The 18,188-nt window shown below is 35.1% G+C and overlaps 1 protein-coding gene across 1 annotated transcript; it reads right to left on the bottom strand.

The window, feature by feature from the left end:
* Positions 1–8,001: 8,001 nt before the first annotated feature.
* Positions 8,002–17,927, bottom strand: LOC120090359 (cold-responsive protein kinase 1-like). The gene is made up of 7 exons (XM_090316445.1): positions 17,410–17,927; positions 16,978–17,079; positions 16,701–16,813; positions 15,744–15,954; positions 15,010–15,247; positions 9,255–9,405; positions 8,002–8,557 (listed from the first exon to the last, which is right to left on the bottom strand). The coding sequence occupies exons 2-7, from the start codon at positions 17,051–17,053 to the stop codon at positions 8,225–8,227; spliced, it is 1,122 nt and encodes a 373-aa protein (XP_090172571.1). The 5' UTR covers positions 17,054–17,079; positions 17,410–17,927; the 3' UTR covers positions 8,002–8,224.
* Positions 17,928–18,188: the final 261 nt, after the last annotated feature.

Here is an 18,188-nt window from a genome sequence, read left to right as displayed (position 1 = left end):
ACCCATTCAGAAATTTAGCTACTCATGCGAAGTATGGAGAGATTGAACATAGGTTGAAATGAGATTTTCATTTCTTATAAATAAAGTACTGAATACAAAATAACAAATGGAATTGAGAGATAAAAAGTCCGGTAAGCAATGTCTTTCTTCCTGTGGCCTTTTACACTGTTTTTTTTCACTCCAACTCTGTTCTCGATGTGTATTTTTACTCTCTCAAGTGTTGACCCTCTCTCCTTTGAAATGCTTTCCAGCAGTCTCTCGATCTATCTGGGAATGATCTCTCGGCTTCCTCGTCTCCTTGTTCGTCTTCGTCTTCTAAGTATAGCTACGATTATGTGCGTGAACGGACTGCTAACTCTCTAACTTTGTTAACTTGTTCTAAAATTTGTTGACCCCTTGATGTGCAATCTTTATGCAGCCACCTTTTTAAGAAACTTCTCACGATCGCATGACTTTGCGATTGCAATCTTCAGTGCGCTGATGCCTAGTTCCTTTGGATCGCAATTTTACTTGCGCCATCGCATTTTTCCTGCTCAAAATAAGTAAATTAACCGCTTTTATGCTATGAGCGCTTGCAATCGCAATTCCTATTAGTTTAGCGCTTTCGGACATAATATTGCTTATTTTGCCATTGTATTCGCTCATTGTTTTACTTAATTTAGCTATAATAACTTGTATTTCTACCCGTTATCACTAGTTTGGCATCGCATAAGTTCCACGAAGTAAGAGAAAATGTGATTCTAAAGGAAATAAACGCATGGATGGTGGAAGTCAAATAAAAAATATCAAGTTGGTAGCTGATGTGAAAGGTTCGTGATAGAGCCAATAAACTTCTGACGCGAGGCAAGCGACGCAGCAGGACATGGAATTTAGTGCATGATGTCGGTATAATCATTTGAAAGAGATGCAAAACCTTCTTCTCAACACCTATAAATAGCCCATAAGATTGAAGATAAATATATAGGAGACATAACCAAGAAATTGGCCAAGCTCTGCTAAAATTTCCATTCTTCATCCATCACAACCACCCTCTCGAAAGCTTTTCCTTGAGGAATCTCGAGTGAAAGCTCAAGATTTCTCTCTAAAGATGAGGAAGGAGGACGTCACCACCATCACAACCATCGTGAAGCAGCCTCCAGAGGAGCCAAATGACACAAGAAATTGCAATCCACGACTTGACTTTCTTTCCTTGTCTTTTCATTTCACTTAGTTTCAATAGTGTTTGTATTGTTGTGTAAGATTGAAAACCTTCATTATCAATATGAATGCCTTACATTTCACCTATCCATATTTTTACCATTGAGCATGAGCAACTATATTCATAATGGGTTGAGGAAGATAAAACTAACATGTACTAAGTAATGCACAAGTAAGCGTTTGTCTTATTTAATGCGTGCTTCATGAACTATTTGGATCAAATCGAGAGATTACTCTAGATAGAACGTGAAAAAATAAAGGATTTTATATCTCATTAAACAAGGGAAGAAGCACCTTTAGAAATAAAGATAGAACTTTATGCCTGAAATATTCATCGCATGCATCCTAGAAATAGGGTATTGCTTAACCCACTGAAAAATGTAGTTTATCATTATGAGTAAATTGCATGAATGTGTGGCTTATGCATTACTTAGAAAACGTTAGTGAATATTTTTCTCTACCCTACTTTGTTTATTGAAATTTCTACTTTTCTCACCGTAAGCTACTTCATTCCATGTTGTGATGAATTACACATTCATCAACATTCATCACATCATCACTCACACCCACCACTTGAACACTAGTGTAGGTAGTACAATTGATTAAACAATCAAGTTCATCGCATATTTGAGACACGTCGCATTAAAATCAAAGAAATCATTCCATTGCACCTATGTTCAACCTTGGACTCCCTAGGACTCTTATTGAACTTGTATTTGGGTTTAGTTAGATCAAACCATACATTTATATGTTTAAAGGCACGGTCCAGTTTTAGTCCTATTGCATCAATAGAAACACATCAAAGGGTATATGGTTTAACTCCTTATGCACTCGTGTAGTTTTCCATGGGAGCGCAAGTATAGGTTTTGGGACAACCTGAACTAAGGCACAACATCCCCTATCACTTGAGTTAGGGGTTCGACTTATAATGTTATTGGCCGTGAGGATTCGACGTTAATGGGGTGGGATTGATCTCCTAGTTGGGTGTTGGGGTTAACAGTGTGCCTTTGTAATTTAGGTTGGTGTTGAGGGTCTACAATGATGGGACTTTCGATGGTGATAGTGATGGCATTGCTGGTGTGCGCTCTACTTCATGTGTCGGTCTAATTTCATGAGTGGTAGACAATAGGAGTTCGGTTCATAGTTCAACAATGAGTGGAAGTTCAATATGCTCGTTCAATGAATCAATTATGATTTGGGGGTCAACATGTGTCGGTGTTGGGACTGGTGTTCTAAATCTCTTATATTCTCGTAGTTTATAAACTTGTGTAAATAAATTGTTATTACTAAATAATTGTTATTTTATATGTGTATTAACCCAATCCAATACATTAAGATCCTAGGTTATTTTATGTAACTTAAATATATATGTGGAGACATACAGGTAGATCATGTTTAAGTAATAACTTGAACGGTATGTAGTAGATGGATAAGGCTGGATTCCTTATCCTAGTGACACTACGGATACGACCAGCTTTGTAATTGTTGCAATTATTGTAAAGTGTTACAAATGATCTAATCCTGACCATTCATGTACATACATGTGAGCAGGGGCATCTTATACAAAGAGTTTATATAAGATCAGACCATGAAGTAATTAATCTCTCTTTTTAACACCATTACTAGATGAGACTTACATTTCACTAGGATGGCCATAGGTGACTTGACCTTAATCCTAAGTGAGTTGCAAACCCCTGCTTATGAAGGCAGTCCTTTGATTTGTATGGGTGAGAGTGGCCAGATTTGTCGACTCAATATGTCTACCATTTTGGAGATCGTCTTAGTAGGGAGCTGGAAACTCAACTGCACAAAATGGAATTCACTAATTCCTTTTGTTAAGGTAAATAGATGAATTGTTCCCTTAAGGGTTTATTCTACGTCTTGAATAATGAGGGTCATCACTCTCTCACTGGCTAGAGAGGGGTCTAGTTATAGTTGGACTATGACTAATTGTTTATTAGAGGGATTAGTGGTACTTAAGGAGTTAGATGTAACTACAGAGGTAAAAAGATAATTTTGACCAAGCTGTACTTACGAGTAATTTGTGATGGGTCAAAATACTGTTGATTGGTTATATCTAATAGACACAGAAATATATCTACAGTGCGAAGAGTGCAGCTGTCAGTCTTTAGTGGAGTGACCGACAGTTAATGAATGTTGATTAATTTAGTTAAAAAGTCTATTCAATTAATCATGTATCATTGGAACTTCAATCTATAGGTTCATAAAGTCTCATTGTTAGCTCAATAAGGATTAATGAGAATCAAACTAATTTTGGTTTAATTTGAAATTTTCAAATTAATTAAAAGAAAATTAATTGTATGAGATACAATTAATATAATGTATGCTGATACATTATTATAGAGTATAATATATGTGATACATTATAATATAAAGTTTACGAGAGAATTAAATATTTGAATCGGATTAAAATGTTGATTATATGAATATGATTCATATGAACTATAAGTTAAAATTAATATGAACATGATTCATATTAATATTATAGTTATATGAGAGAATTATAAATTATAGGTTTTATTATATGTGATATAATAAACTATAGGTTATATATTATTAATTATATGAGATATAATATATGGTTTACTTATATTAATTGGTTATATAATTAAGTTAAATTTGAATTTATGAAATCCAAATTTATTATAACTTCTAGGGAAGCAATTAAAAGAGTTATATTTAAAGTTTGAATTGAAAAATAACTTACTCAATTATTTGTATGGTTTTGTTTTTGGAATATGAAGAGAACACTTTAATGTTTTTTTTTTTTTACAGAAGATTCTTCTTCTTCTTCATCTTCTCTCTAAAATACAATATTCTCTCAAAAGAAGCATGAATTCTCTCAAGCTCTCACTCAATCCCCTTCACCAAAATTAATCACAAGGAAGTTCATTCCTCTTCTGTGATTCTCTCCTTAAAAGATAACAAAAAAACTCCTTTGTGGCGGTTTCCAAGGAGCAAAGAGTTTATTGCTGTGTTTTTTTATTTGTTTGGGTTCGAGAGAAGAAACACGTTCGTGATCACACCAGAGAGAAAATGAGAAGATTGGATCTTCAAGGGTATGTATTACCATCTCTCTCTTCGTTTCTACCATGTGTAGAAAGCATGCTTAGAACATTGTTTATCCTGTATGTTTTCGTCTTAATTAAGTTTTGTAAAACGAATTTGTAAGACATAAGCGATCATTTACTTTCACTGTGGAAATTCCAAATCCTTTCAGTTGGGACTTCAGATTGTGGAAGAGTTGGTATAGAAAGTGGGGAATCTACTTCATGAGATGATGGATGCTAAGGGGGCAATAGGCATGGGCTCTACTTCTTCTTAGGGATCAACACATTTTGAAAGATTAGATTGTGAGAGAGTTGGCAGTGACCCTTGTACTTCCATATGTGGCTGAGTAGCAACAGGAGAGGGCACACAGGATGTTGCCCCATGACAATGAGCATCCCATTGAGGATGTTGGCTCTCACAGAATAATTCGTCAACCTATGGAAACTATACAACTATATAAGTATTATGTAATGGTGTAATAACGTTATGCAGTTGCTATTGAACTGTACTAATCCTTGAGATTTATTCGATGAACTGAAAGATCATCCTTTTCCCATTGCTAGGATAAAAAAGAACAATCTTCATGTCCTGGAGTTCATTCTGCAACTGGGCCATACATTGGTTAATCAATGAGGGTGTTGTTTTAACCTCTTAGATTTTGTTATGTAATTGGACTAGACGTTGCTCAATTGATGGATATGTTAGTGGTGTTGGTCCTCGTATTTGTTCATCCCATTGTGTACTACTTGACATAATAAATGAGACATTAGTAACATGATTTCCATGGACCATGTACGAAATCGTCATGTTTAGGTTCATTTATACTAGTATCGTCAACAGAACGACTGTCACAGAGGTTTTGGAGGTATGATGATTGGCCTCGATGAATAGTAGGTTCAATTGGAGTTGTTACATGCAATGGCCTCTCGTATACTGGGGTGGATGCATATACGCGCTCATCATATGACATGTCTAGTATCGTATTTACTACAGTCTGCACAACATTTCAGAATATGTCTATGAGTTTTGATGATTTCTCTAGTATCGTGGACAATGTCTCATACAATCAAACCTATAAAATTTTGTACAAAAGCAATAGAAACAAATGTCATGTAAGTGCGCAAGATGCATATGATGAATTGATTAAATTTTAATGATGTAGCTAAACTACTTTACCTGAAACTCAAGAGGAAACTCAGGGAGACTGAACTTTATGATGTATGATAGATTTGTTGTTGCATTGTCCTTGGACGTCCTAGCCTTCTCAATGCAGGCCCATTAGAAACCACCCAAGGTCGTGTCCCATAACATTAACCCCCAATCCATATTATTGAAATAGTCAAGATCATCAATAGCCTGAAACAAATACGGATAAAGGGACGTGTACTTGTCCTTTGCCACCATTGTAAGCTCTGTGTAGTATACTAACGAAACTTTGACAGCATCTTTGCCGTTTGCAAACTTACAGTTCAGAAACTCTTTCTCCAAATCAAACAACGCCGGTCACTCACGCTTGAAATACGTGTCTCGCAAACGATAATCAACAAATTTCATCCATTCAACAAGTGTGCGTGACCACAATCCCAACCAAGAGGAATTTTGCTTTCCCAAATATCACTATGCTCTCCATAATATTGAATGACATACAGTCTTGTCCTTTGTCCACAATCTCCCTCAGTAAGGCCTCATGAATGAGACCACTATTAAATATAATATTCAAATCAATAAAGCGACCAAATATCATTCTTCTAAACATATCCAATTGTGCAAGACTCATCTTCCTCTTGATAACAATGTTGGCATGCTTGATATGGGATAAACTGGTGTACTGAGTAAGATACCACTTGACCTCAGGAATCTTGTTCTAGATTTGTGTCATGTCAACTCTACAATAATTTCTAAGTAAGAAACGTATAGATATTCAACTGATATTGTTTACATTACCGTTTGAGTTAGCGTTACTTATTTACCATTTCTGTTCGGGTTCAAGGTCAAGATCAAATTCCCTTGATGATTGATCTTACGTGTATCGTAACTACAAACTAGAAACAAAAATGAAAATGCAAGCATAAACATAATGCGAATAGTAACCTCAATCAATTGCAAAGATACAATAGCTAATCGATATACCAAGCGATAACTTCAAAACAATCCAATAGAACAAACATAACATGTAATGTCGTCATTTCAATGTAACTACAGTGTCAATGATAAAATGGATTTTGTTTTGTCAAACTTTGAGTACAAGTTCATGGAAATAAAAAAAAAAAAAAAAAAAAAAAAAAAAAAAAAACGCCACAATTTTTTGGCCCTAGATGAACAGTTATGTAGAGAAAAATCAGTCATGTTCAGATTGTGAAATGAACAACTAATGATGCATAATACCGAAAATGGTATATTTACTAATGATCGAATGCACAGATGCTAAGCCTTAAAATGTCAGTCAGACGCTAGAGCAAGAGGGAGAAGAAGAAGTCAAACATTCCAGATATGTTTTTAAAATATTTGCAAAAATAAGGGTATTGTCAGGATGTCCAAAAATTCGATTTATAATGGAGGGTATTTTTATAATCTTGCTTTGTTCATTCAATTACAACTCCTAAGTAAACAACTTCAATAAGGATTAGATTACCTTTGTAAGATGCATAAGTAAACGTGATCAATTGCAATCAAATAACCATTACAATTGAGGCCCATTTTCATTGATCCATCAATGCAATCTAATTCCAATTACACCAAAATTCATTATCTTTATGCAAACATGGCCTTTGTCTAATTTTCAAAAGTTAGTTTTAGTAAAATCAATCAAAACTATCATTCAAATTTAAAATTCAAAAAATAAAAATAAAAATAAAAATACTTCTCTTTGTTTTTTTTTTTTTTAAAAAAAAAAAAAGAAAAAGAAAAGGAAAAGGAAAATAGTTTAAATTGTTTAATGAAGTATCTGTAATTTTTTTTTTGCAAAAAAAAAATATAAAAGGAAAAAGTATTTGCAAATTTCTTTTTACTTGGATGACTTAGGACGTCTTACGTTCAATAAATTAAAATATGAACAAGAAAATTTAGTAAACAAGCCCTTAAAGCATCAGTATTTTCTTCGTTTTTTATGTATTAGGGAAGTTTAGAAGAACAAGAAGGGAACAAAGCGCACACAGAAACAGCTCAAACCAACAATAAATAAATAGATAAATATACTGAATGAATGAATTAAGTTGAAATTTTCCCTTTTTCCACACGAAAAAGAAAATGATTTTTCCCTCTAACTAAAACCAGAAGTCTGAAATCAATACTTCATATGAACTTACCATCCAAATAATTAGATTTGATTTTGAAGTATCTCACAGCTGAATTCGATTCAACCATAAATCCCCCAAGTCACTATTCAGTTCAAACAATGTTATACAGCATTGAAAGTTAAGTGACACCATTTGGAATTTGGTTACTCTTTCTGCGAGCTTTCTACTCGATCTTTTACTTCTAAATTCTTTTGTATTTAGAGTCTAACTTATATTTAGATCAGTTGGGATTCTTTTTTGCACTTGGTGTGGGAATATATCTCTGTACTCTCCCTCTTAATAATGTAAGGTATGTTTCTTAAATTAAAATAATAACAATAATATTAAAACACAAAATTCACAAATCAAAATGATCAAAGGCTCTTGTAATTCTTTGAGCCTTTTGAAAGCAGGATCAAAGCAAAATGAGAAGAGATAAGAGCCATTGGAACATTCATTTCAATGGTTGAATAATATGAATGGTATTAACATCCTACCAGTTGATAAAACATCTTGGCGTCGAGGTTGCAACTTGTATGTGCAACTCGGTATCCGCAACAAAATAAAGCTCTAATATTTACCCAATGTTAACAATGAGATGCTTCAACAAAATCAAACTAACTAATAACAATGAACTCAACTTTTTAAAATCTGCAAAAGTCTTAGAACTTCAGTCTTCTTCATCTGGGGGTGATTTGAGTTATGGAGATGGCTGCAGAGCTCATCTCGTTGCTAGTGGAAGTGCTCGACTTGGAAGTTTTCTTCCTCACTGAAGGAATGTCACTAATCCCCAAGCCTCCGTAGAACCCCGGGGCGGTAAGTAACTTCTCGTTAAGCTTGATCTTCTTTGTAAGCATGTCAATGACTTGGCTCATCACTGGCCGTCGATTTGCAGTAGCTTGCGTGCAAAAAAGAGCCACTTTCATGTACCTAAGCATTTCTTCCCGAGGATAATCTCCTAGTCTAGGATCTACTATATCTAAGAGTTTTCCTTCTTCATATAACTCCCACACCTGTTTCATGGCAATTACCTGATTGTAATAAGCTACAATATGGCTGGTGAAGAAATATAAGAGATTCCATGTAAGGAAAGACACCAAAGAAAATGCTATCTACTATCTAGATAGATCTATTGGGCATGTTTTTCAACAGGTTTAAGACATGGCACAATCACTCAATGCTCACAAGAACTCAAAACGAGAATCTACAAATTCATAAGTTTCAAGCTTCTCATCAGGTACATAATGTAACCAAACCAGTGTGTTTTTGAAGATCAAGGCGCAATAGTCTTCAGGAGTTCTAAGCGCAAAGCATGAGAAAAAGTGCGCTTTTTTTTTTTTTTTGGAAGTACACTGTATATAAAAGCATAGTTGATGTGAGGAAAAAAAATTGTATTTAGGCTTAGTTAATTTTATTTTTTTTAGTTAATAAAAAAAGAAAAAACCTAATTATTATTATTATTTTCCAAAATAATGAAAAAGGCTCCAGGCCCATGGCTTTGGGCCTTAGGGCTTCACATAAGCGTGTGCCTAATGTGCCCCTCGCATCCGAACCTGCACCTAGCAACTAGGCACTCGCCGGAGAGGACTTTTCAAAACACTAACCCCAACCCGAATCAACAGCTACGTTAAGGCAATGAAGTACCAATAACGCAAATGGGAAATATACAAGAATTAAGGAAGCTGTAAAGTTGGATATGAGCAAGCGTACCCTTTCCAGCAAAAGTATTGATATTTCTCTCCCAAAAACTGTACTGCTACGTCTACCACTAACTATTTCAAGGATGAGGACTCCAAAGCTATATACATCAGCCTTCGGAGTTAGCTGACCTCCCATTGCATACTCTGGAGCCAAATAACCACTGCAGAAAACAATATTCCAAGATGATGAGAAATATTCATGCAATTCTTGTTTAAACTTCTACTTTAAGAACATCAATACAAAAAAACATATCAAATGATGAATGTTCTCTCCATCTGCTGAGATCTGCCAAGTGCCAGCATAACAAAGACATATGAGCCAAAAAAGTATGACTGAATTAAACCTGGGTAACAAAGCAAACCATTCAATAGTTCTAGTGTCAACTCCCAACTCTGGATCTTACATATATTCATTAATTTGTTCGCCAACAACTTTCTTTTCCAACAGAAATGAAAAAACAAACATATATATATATATATATATATATATAACTCGATGATTGTATTTATCAGGAAAAAGAGAACCAATCCCCAGGCCAAAATTGTCTGGCATTGAGTTTTTATCCTTTGGCTGGTTTAAATTACCCTTTGATTCGCATATACTGCCTCTCCTACAATGTAACTCAACCAGCTGATATACGTGGCATAATGTGTGCACAAGACTTATCTATCGTATTAATATAGAGAAATCGGCAGTAATTCATTTCTGAAAAATTAGCACATATAAGATCCGAGATGAACCCAGCCTGTCGGGTGTTCATAATTCTTTCCTGAAGGCACCTGAGTCATGTTCAGGATTTGAATTCTTTTTCTTTTGCTATTCTTTTTGGTCAGACTTGCTATTCTTTTTCAACCTTATCCTGTATCGCTGTAGAGTCATGTCATGTATAAACTATGTAAATGTATGGAGTTTAAAAGGGCAAAATACATTTATGGTCTCTAAAATTTAAGTTTAGTATCTATTTGGTCCCTAAAGTTTCAACATGAACGCTTTAATCCATAAAGTTTGGAATATAGTTTTTTAAATGGTCCCTAAGCACATTTTGACCATTAATTGACTAATGGAAAGATAACGTGGCACTTAAGAAAGTGGTTGTATCTGTGAAATTTTATTAATTCAATATTCAATTTAGGGTTATGTGGCTGTTGGGTATCTAATAAGATTTCATGCAAATTCACACTAAACAATAGAAAGAACAAGTAGCTTCCTTGGAAGTAATCAGCACAAAAATAGAGTCCCAACCGAAAGATGCGGTGGCACTTAAGTAAGTGATTGTATATTGCTGACACAGAAATTTTATTAATTTAATATTCAATTTAGGGTTATGTGGCCGTTAGGTCTCTAATAATATTTCCCGCAAATTCACACCAAAAAATAGCAAGACCAACAACGAGTAGCTTCCTTGGAATTAATGAGCACAAAAACAGAGTTCCAAGCTACAATATAACAAACAAAAATGCAAATAACAAATACCAAAGTTACTTGGCTTTTTGAGAGAGTTGGTTCTTTGCAAGGCTACTCTAGCCACCAAAATCCTCACCAAACACATTCCCCTACACAACGTGCAAAAACGCTATATAAACCTCAACCCCCCACAGATCAGGTTGTACAACATGTTCCCTCCTGCCAAAATAACTTACTAATATGAACCGCCAAAGGTTCAAAGTTATTGTTTATATTTTCTTGAATAATTTAAATGAAGTTTTATTGTTTCCAATTTTATCCTTTCTCAAACATATTAAATAAGGGTATTTTTTTCATTTTACAAAGATCTATGATGCGACACATATTAGGGTTTGGAGAGGCCATCTAAAGTCTGGTCATTAAGCTACGAAATAGTTTTGGATTTTGAATTTTGAGAATGATATTTTCCATCTGTGTTGATGACAGAGATTTATCACCATCATTTTTTAAATTCCTGATCCAAAGTTGCATGTTTAAGCATCCAAGTAAGATTGATCAACTTGCTCGTGGAGTATTCAAACCTTGAGTAGGGAGATAGTTCTCTTTACCTCATGGTCTTCAATCACAAGGTAATTTTCTAACTCTTGGAGTTGTGCTAAATTGATTTTGGGGGTTCTAAATTTGTTATTAGGGGTTCAAGTAACCAAAGGTTCCTAATTTACAAATTGCTAGGATTTTCATATCACTTACCCTCGTCCATTTACCTGCTCACCCCTCATGGTGGAAGTCTTTAGAATTAGAGGCCTCACAATGGCCTCTCATCTCTAACTAGTGTGTCGACCACCATCGTCTTCGCTGGCTTCCCTCACTCATTTCCCTCTTTTCAGGTCCAATATTCATTGTTCTTGTCCCATATTTTTCTTTTAGGTTTAGATTTTTAATTTTCTTCTCTTCAAATAATAGGAATGCCAAAAAAATATTTTCAACATGTGTTTGTCTTTCTCTTAGAACCTAATACTTATATAGCATGTTCGGAAGTGATTCTAAAATGGTTAAAATCACCTTTGTCATTTCTAAAATCACTCTAAAAGATGTTTTTTATCATTCAAAGCTAATTTTGATGATATGATAATTACATTTAAAAATGAAAAATTAAATCTTTAATTAGTTTAAAGTGATTAAAGACGTATTTCATAATAATCTGAACATGACAAAAATGATTTTAACAATTTCAAAATCACTCTCATACGTGCAGTTAATTGAGCGAGAAAACCAAGGACTCAACACATAAGCAAAACTCCACTACCCCATGTTTGCTTCCCCTTTTCATTTTGCTTGAGTGAATGAGTGTTATGAAAATTTCATACTCTAGTTATATGTTCATTCTGAAATTTTTGCGAAAACTTTAAATTAGGAGGATAAAAAGAAAAAAGAAATGGAACAGAGAGGCTTACATAAATGATCTTTAGTCTTCTCATCTTCAAACCATCTTCATCCATGATATCCAACACTGACGGCTGGGAGAGGAAGGAAAGATAGCCACACATAACCCTAAATTAAATATTAAATTAATAAATTTCCCAATCAGCAAGATACGACCACTTACTTAAGTGCCACGTCATCTTTCTGTGAATCAACTAGAGGTCAAAATGTATTTAGGGACCATTTAGAACTATTTTCCAAACCTTAAAAATTAAAGTGTTCATTTTAAAACTCCATGGACCAAAAAGACATAAGCTCAAACCTCAAAGACCAAAAGTGTATTTTGCCCAAGTTTAAATTACGAGAAAAGATATGGAGAATGATTCCATGGTATCAGATCCCCTCCAATCCTGTGTTCCTTCCTACCTAATGGCAACTTTTTTCTCTTTCACCCTTATTGCCAAAACTTGTTGTCTCTTTCCTAGGAAGTCCGTTATGCTACACCTCCTTGCTATACCCGAATTATTGAAGGGGAATCCTAAAAACATTTGTCAACTAAGATCAAGATGCAAAAATTTTCTGAAATAATCAAAACCACTCAACCAATACCAATAACTTACCACTCCGAATAGCTTCAACAAGTTCCATGGCTTGAATAGATGCAGTATATCAAGATGATCGTCTGTTGGAAAGAAAAACTTGGCAACTTGATTGGTACTAAAAAAATTTGATGCATAGAAGAGGAGAGATTCTATATCCAGGCAGAAACTTTATGATTATGTGTTAGGTCACCAGTTCCATGGACAATGTCCCCAGGCAAAAGAATCTCCTCCTTTTAACTGCTGAAAATATTTGGCATTCAATAGACCTGTGGCTGAAGCTGTTTGTATTCTCGCCAATTCTTTCTTAGCATATGAGACCAAGAATAGAATTTAAGATGCCATACAAGGCTCCAAGAATGACTAGCATTCTTAAGCATGGAATGATATAAGTAACATGGGCTATGTACCAGCTACCTACTAAGATAGATACTACAAGGCTAAAGGCGGCCTTGCCTCTTAGTTTTTTTCTTTTTTCTTTTTTTTTGGTAAAAAAACAATACATTGATATGAATATGGAGAAAACCTCGAGCAAAGAAAATTACAATAGAGATCGCCAATTACTGACTAAAAAGGCTAAACTGAAATGAGTAAAAGGGTGCTTTAATTTACACCAAGAAAAAGCAATAGACAAAATCAGCTCAAAAAGCCGAGCATTAGAAGAAAAAGTATCATTAAAAAGTTTTATGTTCCTTTCACCCCATAGGCACCAAAGGTTCCTTTCACCTCATAGGCCTTGCCTCTTAGTAGTCATGGTCACTACCGAAGCTCCTGAGATCTTGATCCTCAAGCCATGGAACATACCATTATGTCTCCTAAGTTTTACACTTTTACTCTACTGATTTAGGGGTTCCTCTATAACATCTAACAAGAGTTTATTCCTAGCATATCAAGCAACCTTTATTGCTAACCTACACAAAATTGAAGTCTACAAAAACATGTGCAGGATGTTAAAATGATGACCAAGTTTGGTGAAAATAAGAGCCCTAATGGTCAATAGCTCTCAAGCATTGGTAAGTTTACCTCAAGCAACTGAAGAAACTGGTCAGAAATTGGTGTTTACTGTTTTTTAAATAACAAACTGACACATCACTAGAGAAAATAAAATACACAAAAATCCCGAAGGGGATACAGACAAGAACTTCAATCCGGAACAATCAAAGTGGGAGCAATTATAAAATCCTTTTAAGGCCGATTCTAGGCCATGGTCACTGGATTCTTCAGGGAAAATTTTCAGTTAGATAATTATCCAAGCACTTGATTGCCTCATCCCCTCTTGAAAAGGAGGTCTATCAGGCTTTTTGGAAACCTAAGAGCCCTAAGCACATTAGCATTCTAGTGTGGATAATGATTTTTGGATCACTACAATTGTTCAGCTACTTTGCAACATAAATTCCAGTCGTACTACCTTTCTCCCGTCCATTATGTGTGGCAGGCAGTGAAGATTTGCAGCACTTGTTTTTTTATTGTTCATTTTCTCACTCCTGTTGGTGGTACCTATTATCATATTTTAATCTCTATTGGGTCTTTGGCAACTCCTTTCGGGATAATATCACTAAAATCTTGGTTGGTTCATTATTATCCTCTAGATCTGATTATTATGGTCTAATGCAGTCAAGACTTCGTTATCAAAGATCTAATTTGAGCGTAACCAATGGGTTTTTCATGACAAATCTTTAGATTGGTTGGTTCAGTTGGGCTTTGCTCGTCTTCTTGTCTCACCATGGTGTTCTCAATCCAAAGCGTTTGCTGATTATTCCATTCAGGACATTTGTTTAAATTAGAATGCTTTCATTTCTCAGTTTAACTTATGTATCATTTGCACTATTTTCTTGTTATTTGGTATGTTGTATTTCTAGCATTACTCTTTATATTATATCAATAAAAATTACTGTTTCCTCTTCAAGAAAACGAACACGCCAATTGGTTGAAGGAGCTGGAAAGCTTACAATGTTTCATGTTGATAAAAAGTTGATAGCATCTTGGACTATATATAAATTTAGCATCATGACTAAATGCTATGCTACTTGCTCCAATAGAAAAATGAACACCATTCATGTTGAGGCTGTTTTTTTTTTTGTTTTTTTTTTTGTAGCAAATGAAGAAACTTTATGTTAAACAAAAGAGAGAGAACCACATCCAAAAGCCCTGAGGGAAGAGGGATCCCTAAGCCAAATTGAGGCAATTATCCACAACAGACTTGATTTTGCAAACATTAATAAAATGCAATAGGGAAGTACGGTGTAGCATAAGTACTGTGAAAGCAATGTAACAAAAGTAAGGATAGTCAAATTAAAAACCACATAAAACAAAACAAAAAAGATTGTAATATGACGTACGTTGTTCCTGCAATTCTTGTGCTAATGTGAGTAATATCATCGGGAAAAAGTTTGGCTAATCCAAAGTCACCAATTTTCGGATTGTAGTCACTATCAAGGAGTATATTACTAGCCTTGATGTCTCTATGCACAATACGGGGAACAGCTTCCTCATGAAGAAATTGAAGACCCCTAGCAGTACCAATGCAAATAGAGGACCTCTTCCCCCAATCCAGGTTGACGCCTGTGGTCTTAGGATCTACACAAAAGAAAAGAAGAAAATATTATTACTGCTGCAAGAGTGTTGCATTTACTACAAAGCTGTAAGTTCATAAATTCCTATAAGTGGGAAGGGTAGGAAGGTGTAGCATCCCCCAAACCACATGGAAAGTGTTTTAGGATGTGTTTGGCACGAGGAGTTGTGAAGTAGGAGTTGGGAAGTAAGAGTTGTGAACTCCATTCCTCGTTTGGCCCAAGGAGTTTGTGGTTTCCACTATTAAGAAAACATCAATTTTATACCTTATCAACTCCTTATACTATGGACCCCAAGAGCTCACAACTCCCTAGACTTCATAACTCCTCAGAGCTCACTATTCCACTCCTTGTCCCAAACACCCCCTTATGCGCATCCAGAAGACCCATCCAGTGCTCCCTCCCCCAACCTCGCCCCACCCCAAAAAGCCTACTCAAGGACAATAAATTACAAAGAAGATCAAAGATACATGTTTTTTAATTAGAACAATCTTCTTAAATACCTAACAAAGCATGGTCGAGACTATTATTCTCCAAATATTCATAAACCAAGATCCGGTTAGCTTTTTGAGAACAGCATCCAATCAACTCAACAAGGTTTGGATGCCTAACATTTGAAATGGTTTTGATCTCTGTCACAAATTCACGAGCACCTTGCTTAGACTCTACAGAGAGTTTCTTTATCGCAACTTGTACTCCATTCCTTAATGTGCCCTGGTAACAAATGTTCTTTCGGTAAGGTTCATTACACATGCAGGAATAAGGAAAAGACATCCATTCTGAGTATTGTACAATATAATATTAATGTTTTTTCTCATCAAAGCAAAGTGCTTTTAAACATATCAAGCACAACGATTACCTACCTATGTAAAAATTAGAACAAATGTCAACTATTTTGCTAAAATGTGCTATGGTTTAGTCCTAAGGTGGTTGCTATTGCAGTAATCTAGGCCCTTTGCTAATAATTTTGTTCTAACAGTTAAACTTGTTTCCTAACAATTCTTTTAGTAGATTATAATTTTAAGAATCGGCCCAATGTCAAAATCCAGAATAGATTTTCTAAATTTTCTTTTTCTAACTTCAAAAATTTTTACTAGGATTTTGAAAACATCTTCAAATTTTTACTAGGATTTTGAAAACATCTTCAATGTTAGCAGATAAAGAAGAAGAAAAAAAACAACACTAGTGTTTTATCGAATGAACTTTTAAATGACTAATTTGAAGCTAAACCTCCAAGGTGTTGATTCCAGAAGTCTAATGGCAGTTCAAAATCAAGTGAGCTCAAATACACATTATTAGGTGGATCAGATAACTGATATCAACTCAATTCTTAAATGTCTTCATAATTACATATGAAGAAGAAAAGATTGCACTGACAGAAGAAGAGAACCTTCAAAAAGATAAAATTTTAAGTGCCTTCAGATAACATCCGCTTAACATCATCAACAAATTCTTTTTACCTTGTAAACAGTTCCAAAACCTCCACGTCCAATTCTATTGTTCGAATGGAAATCCTCCGAAGCAGATCTTAATTCATTGAAGGAGAATTGTTTTACATTCTCAGGCAAGTCAGCTAGGCAACAGAAAATAAAGCAAAAAGAAAATCATATAAAGCATACGATGGTAATCCCGATATACATGCATAATTTCCTGATACACTTTTGAAGTAATGGATTTCCCATATCTATGTTTGCATTTGAGTATACTTAAAAGACTAATGCTTATTCGAGTCCTTACTGTCCAGTTCCTTATCAGCACGTGTAGAGATTCGTTTCTTCTCCAAAGTAGAGGAACCGAAGCAGCTGCAACTCATACTTGGGGCCGTAATTCTGTAAACTTCTGCAGAAACAGGAAGAAGAAGAAAAACAAACATGGTCTCATTCGGTCGTTTACCACAATATACAGATTGAGAATATTGCAATCATGGTATTTCTACGGCCAACTTAAAATTAAACGAGTGAATCAATCTCGTGCGCAGAGTAACGGCATCGACTCCTGAACCCCAAATCAAATGAAGTGGGGAAAATCCATAAAACTAGACAATGATAATAATCAATCTAGCCCATCGTGCATATATATAATATAAGAAAACCCCAAAACCCCAAAAAACCAAGCAACGTAATGCAGTCAACTTCGTAGAAAAACTACAGCTTGATTAAGAAGAATTACCTCCAGAACGAAATCAATACTCCATCAAAGGCTTAAAGCCTCTTCTCTCTCCAATTCACCGTGCTGCAGCTGTTCTGAGCACAGAAAAATAGACCAGGATAATGAAAAGGATCGTAACTTCTAGCTATTCGATGATCGTTTGTCGAATAGGAAGACGCAGCAAAGTGAACCACAGAAATTAGACGGATCACTCGTTCCAGCCAATCGTCCCCATTTCAAGGAAGAAGAAACAGTCAAGAGGTTTTGCTGTATATAATTTTCTTCCCCCTTTTGGTTTGACAAAGATTGGCGGGCGATGTGGTGTTCTTTGGTTCGAAGTTCAACCAACCCCATTCGACCAGTAAGTAAAAATTCATCGCCAGGTCGTCTTGTTGCTCTTGGCGTGTTCTCACCTACTCGGTTTGCAGCCCCCATTCCCTTCTCACTGGCGAAAGTGACGGTTTTTTTTTCTTTCCAAATGAAAAATGGTTATCTATTTGAAATGGAATGGAAAATGAGTTGCATCAACAGGATTTGTTAGTGATTTAGGATAGTTTGAAAAGTATTTAGAGATGAATTAGGGTAGTTTGAAAAGTATTTAGAGATATATTGTAGTTTGGCACGTTTAAGGAAGAGAGAGGGATTAAGTCGTGGGTCAACTTTTTAAAACTCCATTTCCCAGCCGGTAACTCTGCATGAATATTAATCCGTGGGTTAGCTTACCCACTTTTTAAACCTCATTTTCTAGTCTGTAACTCTGCATGAATATTAATCTGTGGGTCAGCTTACTCATTTTTTAA

Source organism: Benincasa hispida, chromosome 8 (assembly GCF_027475165.1).
Source record: "Benincasa hispida cultivar pf3 chromosome 8, pf3_genome.v1.1, whole genome shotgun sequence".
In the NCBI taxonomy this organism is placed as follows: Eukaryota; Viridiplantae; Streptophyta; class Magnoliopsida; order Cucurbitales; family Cucurbitaceae; genus Benincasa; species Benincasa hispida.
The sequence above is the reverse complement of the archived record's forward strand: the minus strand, read 5'-3'. Positions and strand labels throughout refer to the sequence as shown.